This window comes from Besnoitia besnoiti, chromosome II (genome assembly GCF_002563875.1).
Source record: "Besnoitia besnoiti strain Bb-Ger1 chromosome II, whole genome shotgun sequence".
Lineage (NCBI taxonomy): Eukaryota > Apicomplexa > Conoidasida > Eucoccidiorida > Sarcocystidae > Besnoitia > Besnoitia besnoiti.
The window spans coordinates 3805246-3822650 of NC_042357.1; the positions used below are offsets into that span (position 1 = coordinate 3805246).

At 58.9% G+C, this 17405-nt stretch overlaps 2 protein-coding genes across 2 annotated transcripts; one reads left to right on the top strand and one right to left on the bottom strand.

Moving 5' to 3' along the window:
* Nucleotides 1-3483: 3483 nt before the first annotated feature.
* Nucleotides 3484-10462, top strand: BESB_038990 (putative methyltransferase MTA70; the record flags this gene model as incomplete). Its single annotated transcript, XM_029362485.1, has 11 exons — nucleotides 3484-5153; nucleotides 5237-5522; nucleotides 5869-6051; nucleotides 6213-6246; nucleotides 6854-6965; nucleotides 7446-7538; nucleotides 8102-8222; nucleotides 8498-8578; nucleotides 8884-9101; nucleotides 9659-9744; nucleotides 10272-10462. The coding sequence occupies 11 exons, from the start codon at nucleotides 3484-3486 to the stop codon at nucleotides 10460-10462; spliced, it is 3075 nt and encodes a 1024-aa protein (XP_029221450.1).
* A 2141-nt stretch (nucleotides 10463-12603) lies between these two features.
* Nucleotides 12604-15660, bottom strand: BESB_039000 (uncharacterized protein; the record flags this gene model as incomplete). The annotated part of the gene is made up of 3 exons (XM_029362486.1): nucleotides 12604-12790; nucleotides 12958-13019; nucleotides 13336-15660. The coding sequence occupies 3 exons, from the start codon at nucleotides 15658-15660 to the stop codon at nucleotides 12604-12606; spliced, it is 2574 nt and encodes an 857-aa protein (XP_029221451.1).
* Nucleotides 15661-17405: the final 1745 nt, after the last annotated feature.

Genomic DNA, 17405 nt, shown 5'->3' on the forward strand with positions numbered 1-17405 from the left:
GAAGGGATGCGGACGAAGAAAGCGCGTGGAGGGCGCGAGGAGGCCAGCGGACGAGACACAAAAGATGGCGCTTGGGTAGGGAAGAAGGCTAACGGTTTTCTTCAGGGAACTACTGCAGATAAAGCATTGCGAAAAGGCCGTGCATACGCCGCTAGTTGTCAACAAGCCACGAATAGAAACTTCCTAACGGGGTGAGGAGGCGGGACGCGACGAAGCAGGAAATGACCTGGGTAACCCAGCTGCAGGAGGGTGCTCGGACGAAGGAAAACAATGCGATAGATGCAAATGCAGACTGCTCGAGGCTGCAAAAAACTCTTCTAGCCAAAAACTCAAAATGTCGCGGAGCTCTAAGGAGGCATCGCTGAGTCGAACGCACACGCGGTGTCGCAGCTGAACAATTGCTCGAATCGATCTGCGAACAGAGAAAAACCGCGGAAGTGTGAACTACGCTGAGTTTTTTGTCGCGGCCGCCTGAGCCAGGGTTCACTCGTCTTCCGAAAAGCGTGCATGAGGGGGATTTTACCTGAATCTCCGTGTTGTTCAGAGATCGGGGCAAACAGCCAGGCGAGCTGCGCTGGGCACGGTCAGCGCGCCTGTCGAGTCTCGTAGTACGGTCGAACCCACATCTTCTTGATCCCTCTCGGCATTTGGTGACGTTTCTATAGATGTGCGCCTGAGAACGGCCTTGCTGGCGAATATCTCCAGTCTGTATTTGCACCAGTCAAAGGACCCCTGTGCCCTGATCCATCGCTCCGTCACCGCGGGGCCTCGCAGATGTCTATCCAACTGGGTGCAGGATCGCCCACTTTTGTTTGCCCTCCAGTGCCTGACTGTCGACCTCTCGTCAGCGCTACAAACAGTTGCTGTCTTTCCCACGCATGCAGTTTGCAAGGGTTCTCCAAGAAAGGTGACAGACCTTGAGCACAGTTGCAGGAAATAGAGTTGCCCTTTAGTCCTGCTTGCGTGCGTCACTCTTCCCTACAGGAAGTAAACCGGAGAGCTTTATTGTTTTAGCCGCACTTTGGTGTTCCACAGCCGAAGTCGTTTAAGCTACGCTCAAATGGTTGAGACCGGCGTGAGCTAGACAGCCCCAGCGCATGAGTGACTTGACGCAACAGAAAGCCACTTCGATTCCTGGTTACGTTACCGACTTGTTTGACGTATTTGCTGCGGGAGCAGATGCTCTACAAGACGGCGTTCATCGAGGAGCACATGTTGATGGGTACCCCTTGCTGAATCAGCACTCCCCAAACCTCGTTCTCGAAGCCACGCCGGCACAACAGAACACCACATATCGAAATGAGTGCGCCCCACCGACTGAGAAAAACCATATTCGCAGGGGTGCTGACGCAACAGACCCAATGATCCCTTTGGGACCCTTACCAGCCATTCGATCTTTGCTCTTCCCGCAAGAAATCAAGTGCCTCGGGGGGTGCGGAAAGGGGAGCAAAGGGAGCGAAACACCCCCACAGTTTGGTGATGCTGTGCTGGCTCTGAGAACTGTGAGCATCCGTTTCAACACACTGTCATGGAAGGTGCGTGGGAAGGACTGTGGCGTTTGGCGTGTCTACAGAACAGAGGGCGTTTGCCTGTTTTTATAGTCCTGGACGGTCTACTACTAACGCCGCTCCTGAGCCCTCAGCTCCCCGGCAAACGAAAGCGGAGCGTCAAGGACAACTCGCGAGACGTCTGCGGACACGAAAAGATCTTCGCTCTAGCAGAGATACCCCTGGATTATATGTAAAGCAGCAGCACAGCGCCCCATGCCGTGACACGTAGACCTGACTTTTGCACGCACCGATCGGATCCTTCAATAATTCTACTTCACTCTACATTTGCTACCTATCCATGTCCCCCCAGCTGCACCATTTAACGCGTCGACAGGCAAGTACGGAGAGCCCTCTCGTACCATATATACATACGTATATCCACTCTTACCATATGTACACATATATATGTATATCGTACTCTTCATGTATATATATATATATATATATATATATATATATGTACATACGTACATACATACTTACATACATACATACACCGCCTGTGCGTGTATACAGCTACCCCACAGTTCGGACAGCGACAGTCTTGAGGTATCGGCGCCACTACAGTGCCTTCACCGCACCCCTTTAGCGACGTAGATGTGGATAGCATGATGAGTGAGTCACGATGGTTACAGGATGATCAGCTACGTCACGACGATGAAGAATTAATTCCCATGGACGCTCGCACATGGGTAGTAAATGCCAAATTTTCTTACGCATAACGCTTCTCCTCATCATGCGGCATCTAAGGCTTTCAAAAAAAGGACGTACTGATATGTGAGTACCAGACTATGCAGAGGGGGAACATGCAATGAGAGCTACACGTTACGTCAGCCATGCGCGCCACAGAGACACATCGAGAGGTAGAAGGGTACAGGCCGCTGCTATGTTTCGAGTACGACAGTCTCTTCTCAGTGGACAGCGAAAGCAAAGTAATTAATGTCACTTAGCTCCACGAAGAGCAACTCTTACGCTACGACCGCGGAGACAGGAGGTTTCTCGCCTTATTAGCGGACTCACTGCCGCGAAAAAAACGGTATGTCGCATGTGTGCTTTTTCTCAGCCGTTTCCTGAATTTACTTTTCGCTTCTCAAGCGCCTGTTGAGTCGCTCTCGTGGCTTCTTCCCGGCGACACACCAGCGTCTTCAATTTTTACTCCGAATCGACGACTCTGTCTCTGTGCTCAGCGTTTTGTCGCTCGTCTGCCTCTGTTTCCCTCTGTTCTCCTGCCCTTGGTGCTAGAGACGCGAAGTTTTTCTTTCTTTCTGAGTTTCCTCTAGTTTTTCCGCTCTTTTTCTTGCTTCTCGCTTCCAAGTCGACCTCTGTTGTTTCTGCTTCCTCCCTCCGTCTGCGGGAAAGAAGCCTTTCCTCTGCTCTTCCAAGTTGGAGCGGAGCGCTCGGTGTGTTGAATTTCTCTGTTGTCAAGCGTTTCCGTTTAGTTCTTTTATTTTCCCTTTCCGCTTCGTCCTTCTTTTTCTATTCTCTCTGCTCGTTATTCAGCCGTTGCCTTTTCTTTTGCCTCGTCTCTTCGGCAACGCTGCTTCGCCGCGGCTCCTTGGCGCTTCCGCTTAAGTCCCTCATCCCGTACGCAAAAGCATCACCGTCTTCGATTTGCTGTGCTGTCTCCCTCTGCGCTTTCGTCGCATTTTCGCCTCTGTCCCGTTCCGCTCGTCTTGGCTTCCCTCCGGCGCGAGAAAGGAGGGACAAAGAAGAGCCTTGCACTCGTCTCGGAGAGGCGCGGGTGTCCCGTATTCTGAGCTGTCCTGCGTGCCTCTTTTGCCTTCTTCGTATCGTTCTGTCCCCCGTACTGTGTTTCCGCGTCGACGCGTCGCGCTTTTCTCTTCTCTTCTCGCTCTGCTGTATTGGTGTTTTCGCAGCGTCGAGACATGTCGTAGAGCCGCTTGCTCGCCAGCCAGGGCCTCTCTTCTCCGCCATGTCCTCACACCTGCGTCAGCGCTTCCAGCAGCGCAAGCTGGTGTTCTCGGGCGCGGGGTTCCCTGCCTCAGCTCCCTCTTCTTCGGCGCCTAGCACAAACTTGCTGACGCCGCCTCTGACCTCGCTCAGCCGCAGCACCAGCGGGGCCAGCGGGGGGGCCTCCCCCGCTCCGTCGCCCGGCCTCGGCGCGCCCTCTGGCGACGCTCCGGGCTCTGCCTTCGCCGCCTGCGGCGGCAGGCCCCCTCAGGCTCCTGCGCGGTCGGAGGCCCGGCACTCCGCCTGGGGCGCCGACCGGGGCCACGAAGGAGACAGGCGAGACGACAGAGAGGGAGACAGGTGGGCGTCCGACAGAGGCGGCGCGGCTGCGCCGCCCGCCTACGGCGACAGGCCCGAAGCAGGGCGGGGCGCCGCCGGGGACACCGGCGCCAGAGAGGGCAGCGAAAGCCGAGACAGGGGCCGCGGCGGCGAGGAGGGCAGGGACGCCTTTTATGCTCGCGAGGGTGATCGGTCATCGGCCTTTGCGTCGAGCTCGCGCGGACACTACGATGGAGCGGATGCGCGGCGGCTGAAGCGCGGTCGGAGGGAAGAGGACGAGCACCGCTCGTCGTCGTCTCGGTCTGCCTACCCAGCTCACGACGCGCGTCGCAGACATGACGACACGTCCTCGCTCGCTGCACCGAATGGGCATCCGCAGAAGCCGCAGGACTCATACGGTCGCGGGCCAAGTGCGGCGTCGTCTTCGAACACGTCAGGAGGCAGGCCTGCGGCGTTCCGCGGCCCTGGCGACTCCGCCGCCGTGCTCTCTGCGGCCCCCCACCAGGGCGTGGGGCCTGGCGCGACCCGCACTCTGGGCGCAGGCCGGTCTGGGGCCTTGGAGACAGGTGTCTGCTCTGCGCGGCAGGCGACTGGGGTGCGCGGACCTGCGCCCGCGCTGCCGCCGCTGCCGCAGGACCTTCCGCTGGATCATGCGAGCGTCGCGTCGCCGGCGGGTGGGAAGCTGCCGTCGTCCATGGAGGAGCTGCTTCCGTTCATTCTGCGGGCCCTGCTGCACCACCCCACAGTGTCTCCGTCGATCCGGCGCGCGGAGGCAGTCCCCGGGGCGCCGCAGGAGACCGTGACCTGCTTGACGCGCACGGCCGAGTGTCACATCGAGTTGAACGCGTTCGCGGCGCACCTGAAGCAGCTCTCGCGGGCCGCGGCCGCTGGTGGACGGGGCGTCTCGTCTCTGGCTAGCCAGCGGCTCTTCCGACCCGAGGCAGTTCTGCGCGTCCTTCAGTTCGCCGCCTACAGTGCGGCTCAGGAGGAGGGCGCCGAGGGGAAAAATGGTCAAGGCGCGGAGAGCTCTCCTGGTGCGTCGGCGCCCCCAGTGCTGGGCGCCCTGCATCCCTTTCCGTATCCGCTTCTCTCGCTCTCCTCTCTCAGCTCCCTCACTGTCATCAAGGCTCTGTTTCCTCTGCGCATCTGCGCGGTGCTCTTCACGCTCCACCAACAGAGTCAGCAGCAGGCGCTTGCGTCTGCTTCCTCCTCGGCCTCCGCGCCCGCGAACGGCGGCGCCGCCTCGGGCCCGCCTCAGCAGGCTGCTGCAGCAGCGCCGACGCCGCGGCACGGTATCCCTCCGGTGCGCGAGGTGCCTCCAGCCGGTCCGAGCCCGTCGCCTTCGGGGCCCGCGTACCCGCCTGCCGCGCACCCGCCTGCCGTGCACCCGCCTGCCGCGCACCCTGCCTCCGCTCCTTCGTTCTCGCCTCCTGCAGGAGGGCCTCCCCCGCCCGGGCCTCCGCCCCCGCCTCCGCCGCCTCCCCCCCGCGCTTCCCGCCGTTCTGCGGCGGAGGCAGTGCGCATCCGACCGCGTTGGGCTCCAGCGCGGTCGGCCCCTCTGGCGGCGGGGCGGCCCCGGGCGCGGGCGCAGGTGCGCCGAAGCCTCCTCCCCCACCGCCCCCGGCCTTCGACGACAAGAAAGGCGGGACCGGCGGAGACAAGGACGCACATGCGGAGCTCCAAGAGGACCTGGAGAAGCTTCTCAGCGTGCCGACAGCTCTGGTAAGAGATAAGCGTGAGAGAGGGCCTCAAGCTCCCCAGAGAAAAATAGATAGAGAAAGCGATAGGAGCTCTGGCGAGTTTCGCCTCGAATGGAATGTGAACGCGCGTTCGCGAATGTCATGCAGTTTTTCTCTCTTTGCGACCCATAATCTCGTGGAGGCGTTTTGGTTTTCTCGTTACTATTTTTTGACGTGTCGCATCATGCAGCTTTCTTGAGCGTCTTGTCGCCTTCCACTCTCTCGAAATCGGCACATGCTTTCCGCATCTTTCTGTTTGCCGCGCTCCATGGCTATCTGTACCATCTGTGTGCGAGTTTCGCTCTCTCGTCTCTCTTTTTTGTTCCCAGAAACAGCGCGATCTGGATTCGGGCAGCGAGTTGACGTCGCTGCTCAGCGCCCCGACTGCGCGGCAGCAGATGATTATTCACTCCTTTAAGAATAAGGGGGGCAGCGCACTCAGAGAAATCTGTCCGTTCGGCTCTCGCCTGGAGTGCTGCCGCGCTCGCAACGCCTACAAGCCCTGCACCAAGGTGAGGAAGCCGCAGCTGCTGGCGCCTTTCGGGGGCGATCGCTCAACACGTGACTCTCTTCCGTCGCCCTCGTCTCCGCCTTTGCGTGTGGCTTGTGGCTGTTCGTTTGGTTCTCTGAAGGAATCTCCATTGACCTTTTCTCTGCTTTCATTTCTCTTCAGGTCCACTTCCGCCGTATCGTCCTCGCTCACACCGGTACGGTTTCCAGCTCGTTAGGCAGCACCTGCACCGCCGTTTGGCATCTTTTCTCTGCTTTTCAGCGTGGCCTCGACTCCCCATGCCTCCGCGAATTACAGCTCTACATCTGTATATACATATATATTAGTATGTATGCAGCATACGGAGTTGTTCAGGAGTATCTTTCTCAGTCGAGTCGCCGATCAACTTTCGACGAGCTCTTTCTTTCTCAAATTCTGCGCGCCGTGCGCTTCTGTCTCGGTGTGTGTGTCTCTGCATGCGTAACCAGTTTGCTCGTTACGCTCGTCGTCCGCTTGTTCTTGCAGCTACGTTCATTTAGCTGTGCATGCATGTGTGCAGGTATTTGCATGCGCTCAGTTGCCTGCGTGGCGCGTTTCTCTCTTTATATGCCCGTCTTCGTTGCGAAACGCCCGCGCACCACTTCATGCGTTTGCGCTTCAGTTTAGGGTTTAGGGTTGCAGCGCATGCGGCCACCCACGGCGCTTCGCTTTGTTTGCCTCCTTCACGGCCTCCGTCATGTCGAGCCTTCCCGGTCCGCACTTTCCTTCCGCTTTTTGGTTTGCTGTTTGCGGACCTTGCTTCCGTTTTTGTTTTTCTCCTCCAGATATCAGCTTGGGAGACTGCAGCTACTTGGATACGTGCCGCCACATCGAGACCTGCCGCTACGTGCACTACGAAGTCGACGACGCCTCCAAGGGCGATGTCCTCAAGAAAATGTGCGATCTGTGGCTGGACCGCACGCATCGCTGCGGCACTGCCTGTTGTGGCTGTCTTCCGGGCTCCACGCGACGCGCTGCGTACCGTATCTGCGCCGGGGTCCTGGGGTCGCCCCTTTCGCTTCGTGGGCGTTCTGTCTCTGCAGGAGTTTGCAGTCGCTTCGTCGTGTCCCCACCTCTGGGTGCTGTCGAGCGGTAGCAGCGATGGGGACGCTGTCGTTGGCTCCTCGCGGCGCTGCGCTGTCTCCTCCCGCTTCTCGCTCATTTGCAGCGTGGCTCACGCGTGCGACAGATTTGTTCTCTGTGGCGCCTGGCCGCGGAACTGCCTAGTGGTGGCGCGTTTTTCTATTTCGCTGCGGGGGGTCGCCTCCTCTGCTCTGCGAAGCGTTTCGAGTGACACTGGTTCGCTACAGCGTCGTGCCGTGGCGCGTCATTTTCGCTTCACCTTGCCTTTTTCGGGTTTTCCTGTCTCGGGTTCAGGCAGGGCGATGCCGCGGATCCGTACGCCATCGGCACCATCTCTGCCGGCGCTCGCACGGAGTACCCTGCTCAGTGGATTCGCTGCGATATCAGGTGCGAAGGCGGCGTGCTTCTCCGCTTGTCCGTCGCCGAGTTTTTCATACTGGTTTGGCCTTGCTTGATTCTGCGAGTCGACTGCATCGTCTCCTTGCCTGTCTCCTCGCAAGCTCGTCCTGTCCGTCGTGCTTCTCCTACCGCCCTCCTTCTTCTCTGTTGCTTTCGTCGTGTATCCTTTATCTGTTCCGTGCAAATGAACTTCTGAATGACCGTCTCCGTGGGCGGGTGTGTGACCCTCCAGGCGGGCGCGGGCCTTCTCTCTAGTAGTCTGGTTCCTGAGATCTGACTGCGCGGGCAGCGTTGGAAGGCGCGCCATCCTGTAGAGCGCATGCACTCTGCGTTCTGTCCGGCCGAAACGCGCTTTCCACTTCCTCAGAAGTCTCTCCTGCTCAGATGCCTCTCTTGCCGTCTGGTTTTCTCTCTCGTCTTTCTCTCTCGTCTTGACGTGGTTCACTTCTGTAGATTTTTTCCGTGAGGGGAAAGGGCGGGTTCGCCTCCTCTTCCCCGTGTCGGTTCGCGCCTTTAACGCGTATTGTTCCGGCCTCTTCGTTTTCTTTCAGAACGTTCGACTTCAGCATCTTCCGGAAGCTCATTCGCGTTGTCATGGCGGATCCGCCGTGGGACATCCACATGGACTTGCCTTATGGCACGATGACAGATCAGGAGATGCGGAATCTGCGAGTGAGGGAATTCGGGAGGAGACTCGGGGGACGAGGGGGGGGAGACTCGTTCCCCCCCCCCCCCCCCCCCCCCGCCCCGCTCACGTGCGCTACGTCAACTTCTCAATCTACTGAAGGCGGCGCCCTCCCGTGCTCCTTCGCTTCGGACCTGAGACGGCGCGCCAGTCTCTCGACTCCGTCTCTGGGCTGCCTCTGCGGCTTCGTTCCGCCTTCGTCTGTGCGGGCGTTCGAGTCCCCCGCGTGGTCTGCTGCGGTGTGTGTGCGCGCGTCTCGCAGGTGGATTTGATTCAGGAAGAAGGACTTCTCTTCTTGTGGGTGACGGGCCGCGCGATGGAGCTGGCCCGCGAGTGTCTGGAAGTAAGCGTGGCTCAGCCCTCTTTGAAGGCTGTTCTTGGGATTTCCTCGGAGGGGGGGGGGGGGGGGGGGGACGACCTCGAGTGCAGGTCTGCTGCGGCTCAGCTGAACGCGTGCGACTGCGTCGCTTGCGAGACAGCTGTCGCGCCCGTCTGCTTCCGCTCGACTCGAGGTTTCTGCGTGAGACGCGGCGGACACTCCGTTCTCGTCTCGCCCAGCGTCCGGTGTGGCGCGGCAGCTGCGGCGGCTGCTGCGGCTGCTGGGCGACGACGCGTGGCCGTCTCGTGTGGTCTGTCTGGTTTTGTCAGCTCTGGGGCTACACGCGTGTGGAGGAGATTCTGTGGGTGAAGACGAACCAGCTGCAGCGCATCATTCGCACGGGGCGGACGGGCCACTGGCTGAATCACTCGAAGGAGCACTGCCTCGTCGCAGTGAAGGGCAACGCTGCGTTCAACCGAAACATCGACTGCGACGTCATCGTCAGCGAAGTTCGCGAGACCTCGCGAAAGCCCGACGAAATCTACAGGTCAGCTGGAGGCGGAGGCCCAGCGGAACGGCCGCGCGTCTCTTCAGACGCGCGGTGCGCCTCCCAGCCCGTGCGCGAAGCCAGAAGCCGCGACTTCTCTGTGCCTTCGATTCTCACCTGAGACTCTTTGCTCCCAAAGCACCCTGCTAGGGACCGCCTTCGCGTTCTGGAGGCACCGGGGAGGGAAGTGTCCTCTGCATGCAGCACTCTCTGCACTCAGCGAATGCGCCGAAAACTGGCGCTTTCTAGGAGGTGACAGAAGCGTGGGGAGGCGTAGCGACGTCGGAATAAAATGGCGTGGGGCCGCTGCCGCGTGCATGGGGAAACGGGACACAAGAAGGAAGCCCAGCGACTCAACAGGCCGTGAGGGGGTTGGTGGGCGGATAAGCACCGGTTTGTTAGTTTCCCGCTGCATTACCTACGACGTCGCTGCCGCCTCCTCGCTGCGGTGTAACGACTCCTCGCGTGGACGGGGCTGTGCGTACGCACTGTGAGAGCCAGGATTTTCAGCGCTCTGTCATGGCGTGAGAGATTGCGTTCTTCGCATTTCCCTTCAGAATCATCGAGCGAATGGCGCCGGACTCTCTGAAAGTCGAGCTCTTTGGCCGCATGCACAACGTTCGCAACAACTGGATCACTCTCGGTCAGTTCCCCGCAGGCGACTTACTCATTCAGAACTTCATTCGGATTCGCGTTTGCAGCTTGTACTTGCATGCGTTGGCGTCTCTCGTGGAAGCAGACGCTTTCGGTGCATCTCCATCTGGTGGAGGTTCACCGCCTCAGTGTGAACGCATACATGTATATATATGTATATATATGTATATCTCTCTTCGTATCTTATCCATCTATTCAATGCGGGTCGATTTTCTCTCGCGTCGATCATACCAACGACCTTGTTGTAGCCGTTTTTCGTACGAGTGACGTCGGATTAGTGAAGGTAGCAATTCTTTCAACAGTCGCTCCGTTTTACTTGTCTATTCATCGTTCTTGGCGGATACTGACTTATCCTGCTGCGGTGTGGATCTCCACTGTCTTCGTGCCCCTGTGCATCGGCTTTAGGTTTCGACAGCCTCTATTTCTCGAGTCCGCTCGTGGTTTTGAAAATGTGTCACGCTTGGCTTTCTCGTGGGATTCGATTGTTTGTCTTTTTTGCCGTTTTTGCATCCTCAGGCAACCAGCTCAAGGGCGTCAAACTGGAGCACCCCTTGCTGTTGGAGCGGTATAACGCGTTCGCAGAGAACGCTGGACTGCCGCGCGCAGAGCCGCCCTCGGCCTCCGCGGGCGCAGAGACTGAAGACAACGAGGCGAACGAGGGTGAAAAAAGCGAAGAGACGCCATCTCCAGAGGCTGTTCAAGGATGAAATCGAACGCGGCCGCGCGACACGCGCCGCGGGCTCCCCGCCAGGGCTTTACCGTGAAGTCGGTTAGCTTTTCTTGTCGCTCTGTCGTACACCCTAAAACTGTCTCCCTCCTCCTTCTCCTCTTCCATGCCCTGGTTCAGTTCAGGGTTCATCTGGAGTCGACTCTGCGCCCAGTTTCTTCCAGTTGTGTATCAGTACACATGTATTTATATATATGCGTGTATGTAAGCTATATAAATGACATATCTTCATATATATATATATATATATATATATATTTATGCATGTGTGGTTAACGGAGGAAACTGCAGGAGCCGTGAGGTGCTCTCCAGTTTGTGTCTTGGCTCGAGACTTCTGCGTTTGTGTGTCGGCCGTCTGCGGCAGACGCGTTCGAAGTGGCAGCTTTCTGGCCCCTGGTGCCGAGTCCTTTGAGGGGTTCGAACGACTTGCCGCTCCGCACTTCGGCGTTGATCAAAGCGGCATGCGTTTCTGGCGTCGCCGGTGAGCGCCACGTGCGACGACGCAGCGCCCGGCGCATCGCAACTTCTCACTCTGCCTTGCAGTTCTGTCGCGCGGCGTGTGCGGACTGCCGCGGCGAACGCAGCACGCGGGAAGACGACGTGAGTGACGGGCGTGAGAGACAGATACGAAAGACAGATATAGGGGAACGGGGAAGAGCGCCTGGTCGTTTTGAAAAGCCGCGACGGAGGTTTAAGCAAAGCTAGCGACGCGGCGGAATGGCCGCTGAGCCTCACGGAGCTGCAGAGAATGCGGAAAGCCAAGGTTGAAACGCTGATACTTCGCCTGAAACTCTGCTTGGCGGCGACGCAGGCCGACCTGGAGATCTGCAGCTGTGAAGCAAGGACGAGACACATCTTTCGCAGAGATACACGCACCCGTAGTTATGCAGCGGGATTCCTGATCATAGGAACAGTAGACGCTTCAGACGTAGCTCGGTCGACAGCAGGCAAAAGCCTGGGCTAAACGAGACAGACAGAAGGAGACAGAGGTCGCGGCCTGTGTGCTGAAGCCAGCGGACGGGGCTGTGAGAGGTAGTCGCTCCTCGGTCGCCCGGCGGAGAACGAGCCGCGAGAGCAAACGAAATCTCGAGCCGGGTATCGCTTTTCGGTGTAGTGTGGCTACTCTGAGGAGCATGGCTGGTTCACATCTTGAGGGTGTCGACTCCCGGTGCGAGTGAATTCAGGTGCCATGGCTGAATGCAGTGTAGGCAGCATAGAAGTTTCTGTTCTGGATACAACGCAGAATCCAAAACCAGACGCTGCCGAAAGTATCTCTCCTAAGACTCCTGTCCTGGCATATGAAGGCTCCTTTCCGCCACTCTATGACGACTGGAGCCGCGGCAGGAAGCAGAAGCGGGGCCTACGGCGAGAAGGCGATAGAGCGGTCACGTTCACGCCTCTCACACTGGACATCTGCAAATTAGCTTGTTTCGTGGGTTTGAAAACGGAAAAACGAAGCGAACCTGAACATCGTGCAGATGCATGCGACGTGAAACGCTGTTTTTCACCTGTCACTTTGCGTGAGAAGGCCGGCCGTCTCTTGCGCGGGTCCGACCCTGCGAAGACGCCGCTAGAAGGAGCGGAAATAGAAAAAAGACTCGCCGCCGCCCCCCAGCTGGCCTCTGATCACAGGCACGGAAAACAGGAGAGGCGTGAAGACCGAAAAAAAGAGCGTTTTGAAAGCAGGCGCACAAGCAGATAAACCCAACGGAGCGACCGTGCTGCTCACCCGCAAAGAGAGAGAGCGCCACGGGAAGCACGCGCGAAAAAGGAGGGCCTGTTCAAAATTTGAAGAAAATCGTCCCCTCCCGTGAGTGCCTGCCAAGCTGCCCGCCCCTGGACGCCAGCCCAGGAGACAGAAGCGCAGGCGCTCCACAATTTTCTCTCTCCGCCTCACTCGCCCGTGAGTAAGTCTCTCCCTCGCCTCTGGCGTATCTGTTGCATATTCAAACTCATTGTGGACACAGAAAGCCGCGAACCAGGCGCAGGATCGCCCCGGATGCACCCGGGCGAACGTCAGGTTCTGAGCGCCAGCAGCAGGTTGGCTTCGGTCCCCAGCCGAAGCTGCTTCGCCCCAGGGTTCGCTGCGGGCGCGCGGTCGGTGGACGTTGTTGCTGCGAGTCACTCCAAGTCGTAGCACCAGAGCTCCCATATCGACGCGTCGCTCTTGAGAAGGAAGAGGAGACTCTGCAGAGTCAGCTTGAAGCAGCGAACGCAGAGAAGGACCGCGGGCAGAGGCACGGAGCCAAATGCGCCGACCGCGTACACCAGGAAGAACAGCAGACACAAGTCCCCCATGTAGAAGCGGCTGAAGAGAAACACAGAGAAGCAGACGATTCGTAACGCGCCTCAATAAAATCCGCGACTCTCTACGCAAAGCCTCACAGGTAGACGCTGAACAGGCGCCTCGTCTTGCACACTCGAGACAAGATCGGCACTGCGTGACGACAGCGGACGAAAGGAATGGAAACGAACCTGAGTGAAAGAATCGAGGCACCGAATTCAAAGGTCTCCAAGCTGTCCGCCGGCAGAAAACGCTGCAAAAAAAAAGACAAGAAACGCACCAACTATATACACTAAACCTGCAGACATTCCTGTGAACACGTCATGCTCTAGCGACGCACGGCACAACGAGAAACCACACTCGCAGCGACCTATTCAAAGCCCAACAACGCACAGCAGGCGACACCCGCGATGAACCGGGCGCATACAGGGCGTCTCAAACACATTCCGACACACGGCGGACTCCGCACGCGTTTCTCGATGTCGATATATATGAATACATCCGTTCAGCATCTGTAGCTAATGCATCGTGCGCCGTCTTGTTTGCGTTCGGCATGTCGCCGACCGTACATTTTTGAGTGCATCGGTGGATGAAGCCATATCGAGGAGGAGAAAGAGGTTGGCGAGCTTGAGGACTTCGCCGCCTTCGACGACGTCTGGGGTGGTCGCGACTTCGTCGCTGCCTCCGTTCTCGCGGTCGACCCCCTCGCTGTCCTTCGCCCCAGGAGGGGCTGAAGGCCCCTCGGCGTCGCCGTCTCTGCGTCTCCGCGCGCGCTCGGTCTCCTCTCGTCTTGCGCGGCGCGGGTCCTCGGCCTTGAGGGCCTCCTCTGATGCTGGCGCGACGGCGGTCGCCTCGCGGGCGCCGCGCCTGCTTGGAAAGAGAAGTGCCGGAAGGGAGGCGCCGAAGGCAGAGGAAAAGGGCGACGCGAGCGACTCCGAAACGAGAGAAGAAGACAGAGGCAGGCGCGACGACCGATGTGCACGCGAACGCGAAGGCGGCATCGAAGAGCTGCGAGGCGCGTTTCTGCTGGGGCTCTCCGGTTCCGCCGACCGCGAAGGAACAGGAAAACGGCTTTCTTGCCCAGCGTGCGTCGCCGTTTTCGCGTGAAGGAATCCGTGCAGCACCTGCTGAAGAATCCCGCCGTCGCCCCTGCCTCCTCGAAGACGCCGTGAGGGCGGCGAGAAAGACGGAGGAGGCGCCGAGCTCTCGCCCTCGTCCGCGGCCAACTCAGCGCCCCGGAAAAAAGAGGGCGATATGAAGCAAGAGGATACGTCTGCGGGCGCTTCACACCCGGGGAGTCGCTCCCTCTCCTGTCCTTGGGATCCCTGCGGCTGGCTGGATTCGCCTTCCTCGTCCGCCGCCCTACCGCGAGAGCTCGCGCCTGCGAGCGCGGCAATGTTGCCTGGCGACAGGAGCGCCTGTCCTCTGTCTCCTTCGCGCCCGTCTCTAGCCGAGACTGCGTCGCCCTCGCCGCAGCACGCGAAGGCTCTGCGGAAGAGTCTACGCTGCGCCCCGGCGGCGTGCGCGGGCGCGAGGGCCGTGGTCGTCTGGGCTCCAGGCCGCGCCCGCAGGAGGAGACAAGAGGCGCGACCGCAGGCCTTGCAGAGGTGGGCGCAGAGCACAGCGCCAAGTGCGACGCAGAGGCAGACCAGGCGGAGCGCAAACAGGCACACAAAGAGGACGACGTCGAGGCACGAAAGCAGGAAAGACACCGACCGCGAGGCGAGGGCCGCGGGGACGTAGAAGCAGGACGCGGGCGCGTCGTGTAAGGCGAAATTATCTCTCTGGTTCGCCGACAGAAGAGCGCGAAGTTGAAGCAGAAACAGGAGCAGCGAGTTGAGGGAGACCGAGTACAAGCAACACAGGAAAAGAGAGAGTGGGAACCGAGGCGGAAGCACTGCAGCGATGAAGAGCACGTCCCCAAGTTGACAGAAGTGCACGACGAAGTCGAGAAGCAGCGTCAAGCAACCCGACCCCGTCGCAAGAAGCGGAGATGATGCCGCGGAGGCGAGCGAAGACGAAGCCTGGCAAAATGCGAACAAATTATCTCGTGGGGGAGGCGTGAGGTATCGTAGAAATGAGAGGACGCCGACTTCATACAACATGGACGCGAGACACAGACACACAAGACACAGCCAAGCCCTCCAAGAGGGCTCCTCGAGTTCGGGGCCAGAAGACTCCGGCACGACGGCCGAGGGACTGGGTGCGATGCCTTCGCCCTGCCAAACGACACCCTTCAGCGCTTCCGCCGTGGTGTACGCGCCTCCCAACTCAAGAAACGGAAACGACGCGCCAGAAGCCGCACCAGAAGCTGAGGAGGGCGTCACTATATCCGGCAGAGCCGACGCCGCCTGCCGTCCGCTGAGGGCCTCCTGCTGCTTCTCGGCCTCGAAGAAACGCCTTCCCCCATTCTTCTGCGTGGACAAGAAATTCCCGGTCTTGTCTTCGTGGTCGGCAGTCGCGTGCTCCGCACTACTGTGTGTGCTGGCATGTTTTCCGTCGTCTGCCCCGTCCCCTCGGCCAGCGCCGAGGTGTACATACACCCCTTTCTGCGGGGCGTTCGCTCTCCGGGCGCTCCACCCGTCCCGGTGTACGTACACCAGAAGAGCGAGAAGCGAGCCCCAGTACAGCAGAATCCAGAGGAATGAAGAGAAAAAGAGGCGCCTGAACTGCTTTCGCGAGATCGAAGGGGGGACGGAGGGGGAATCGTCCACGGAGGCGTCGAGGCCCAACTCCGTCAGTTCTGCTTCTGACAGAACTTCGCGCAGAAGCGAACGGCGGTAAGGCGGCGACGAGCGAGGGCGGGACGAAGGCGAAGAGGAAGAAAGAAGGGGTTGCCTCCCGTCGCCTGGCGCTCGCTGAGCTGCTAGGGCGGCCGCCGCCGCAGCCGACATCACGACATAGACGCGGACTGGGAGAAAATCGCGTCAAAAACGGCAGGAAGAAGAAGGGAAAAAGAAGAACTGATGGAGTTTTCGCACACCTTTTCTCCGAGAACTCCTGGCAGCTACCTCTGACTGCTCAATTGCAGAGGAGAAGCGGTCGATGCCGGACGTCAGCAAGAGGAAAACGAGAGCAAGAAAAATGACGGCGAAGGCGCCTGCTGGGGCATGCACCCAGAAAGCAGCCGGGAGTGGAACCAGTAAGAGGAAACAGGGTTTCCGTAAAGAGGACCAGGTTGCAACCCTAAAAAGCGGAATACGATAACGACGGCAGACGACACAACTCCCCTGCAGAGATCGCCCCCGAAAACTCCTTGGTGCCAGGAGACGCGCTGCAATCGGAAAAGAGAGAAAACTGCGAGGAATTTGGCCTTGCGGAAGATCGCGGCTGGACGGCGAAGGCGCCGAGAAAGGTGAAGGGTGCAAAGAAAATGCAGCGGCAAGGGCTTGCAGAGCCAGATATGTACAGGAGAGAGAGGAGAGCAAAAGACCCTCGTCCTTCCGAGTAGAGAGGTGGCTGCGCGGCACCCTGGGAATTTCGAAAACCGTTGTGAAAAAGAAGAGACAGCGACAGCCGTCCACTTCGTGCAAGAAAGGCAGACGAGACAAGCGCGAGCACAGCGCGCGACGAAGCTAGAGGAACAGTCGCTGGGCGTCTGACTAGATGGAAGATTCGAAGAAAAAGAGACGGAAAAGCACTGAGGAAAAGAAAAACAGCGCTCTACCTCCTCTGTCTGTGAAAATGCTCGCCGAAGAGCTCGCCCAGACCCTCGGAAACGACGCAGCGAACTGCGGAACGAGCGCGCGGAAAGACAGAGAAAGCGGTACAAGAGGACTTTCGAAAAGCGTTACGTCGAGCTTATAAGTATAATATACGTGACATCTGGTTTTCGTCGTTTTTTGGTGCCATGAACATGACTCACTTTTCTCTTTTCGCGTCACTCGTGCGCGCGCGTGTCCGTAGGGAGGAGACGGCCTGAGACGGTCACAACTGCTGGCGGATTTCGCGTCTCCCTCCCGCCAGTGAGGCCTCGTGCGAAGCTCCCCGCGTCGACTGTGCGTTCCGCAATCACTTCTGTCGCTGTTCACTTCCGCGTCGCTCTCTGAGCGATTCTGGCGATTCGGCGTCTGCAGTCGCGCCTGCGATCAGCGAGCCGCAGCCACCTGCCTAGAACGCGTTCAACGCGAAGCAGCGATTGGCTTCTCAGCGTCCGGGTAGATAGACGTTGAAAAGAGTTTTTACTCGGCGTTTGCCTGGGGTGCGGCAAGTCGGCTGCAGACGGATACATCTGCATTTGTGAGGCACTTTCGGTGCTTACCCACCCCCGCCCCTGTTCTCCCGTATACTGCCGAATCCAGATACACGGATCTCCGATACCGCAACGTCTCATGTCTCCTCGGAGTCGCGACATGGCATCCACCATGCTTCTGCTTGAAAGTCTTGTGCATTATGCATGTGGATGGCAGAGCTACGCACCGTTTTCGTGGGACGAGACTCTGGAGGTCGGAGTGGGGAACGAGGGGCTCTCCGTAACCACCTAGAGTAAACAGGAGGATAAAACAAGATCCGCAGTTCTTGTAGTTGTATGGCTAGCTCCCTCCCCAGGCAGGGCGCTTGTATGCCAGAGCGACAGCATGTTACAAGAAACGAATCACGAAAAGCGAGAGGCCAGTTTGTCGCATTGCCTTTCAGAGAG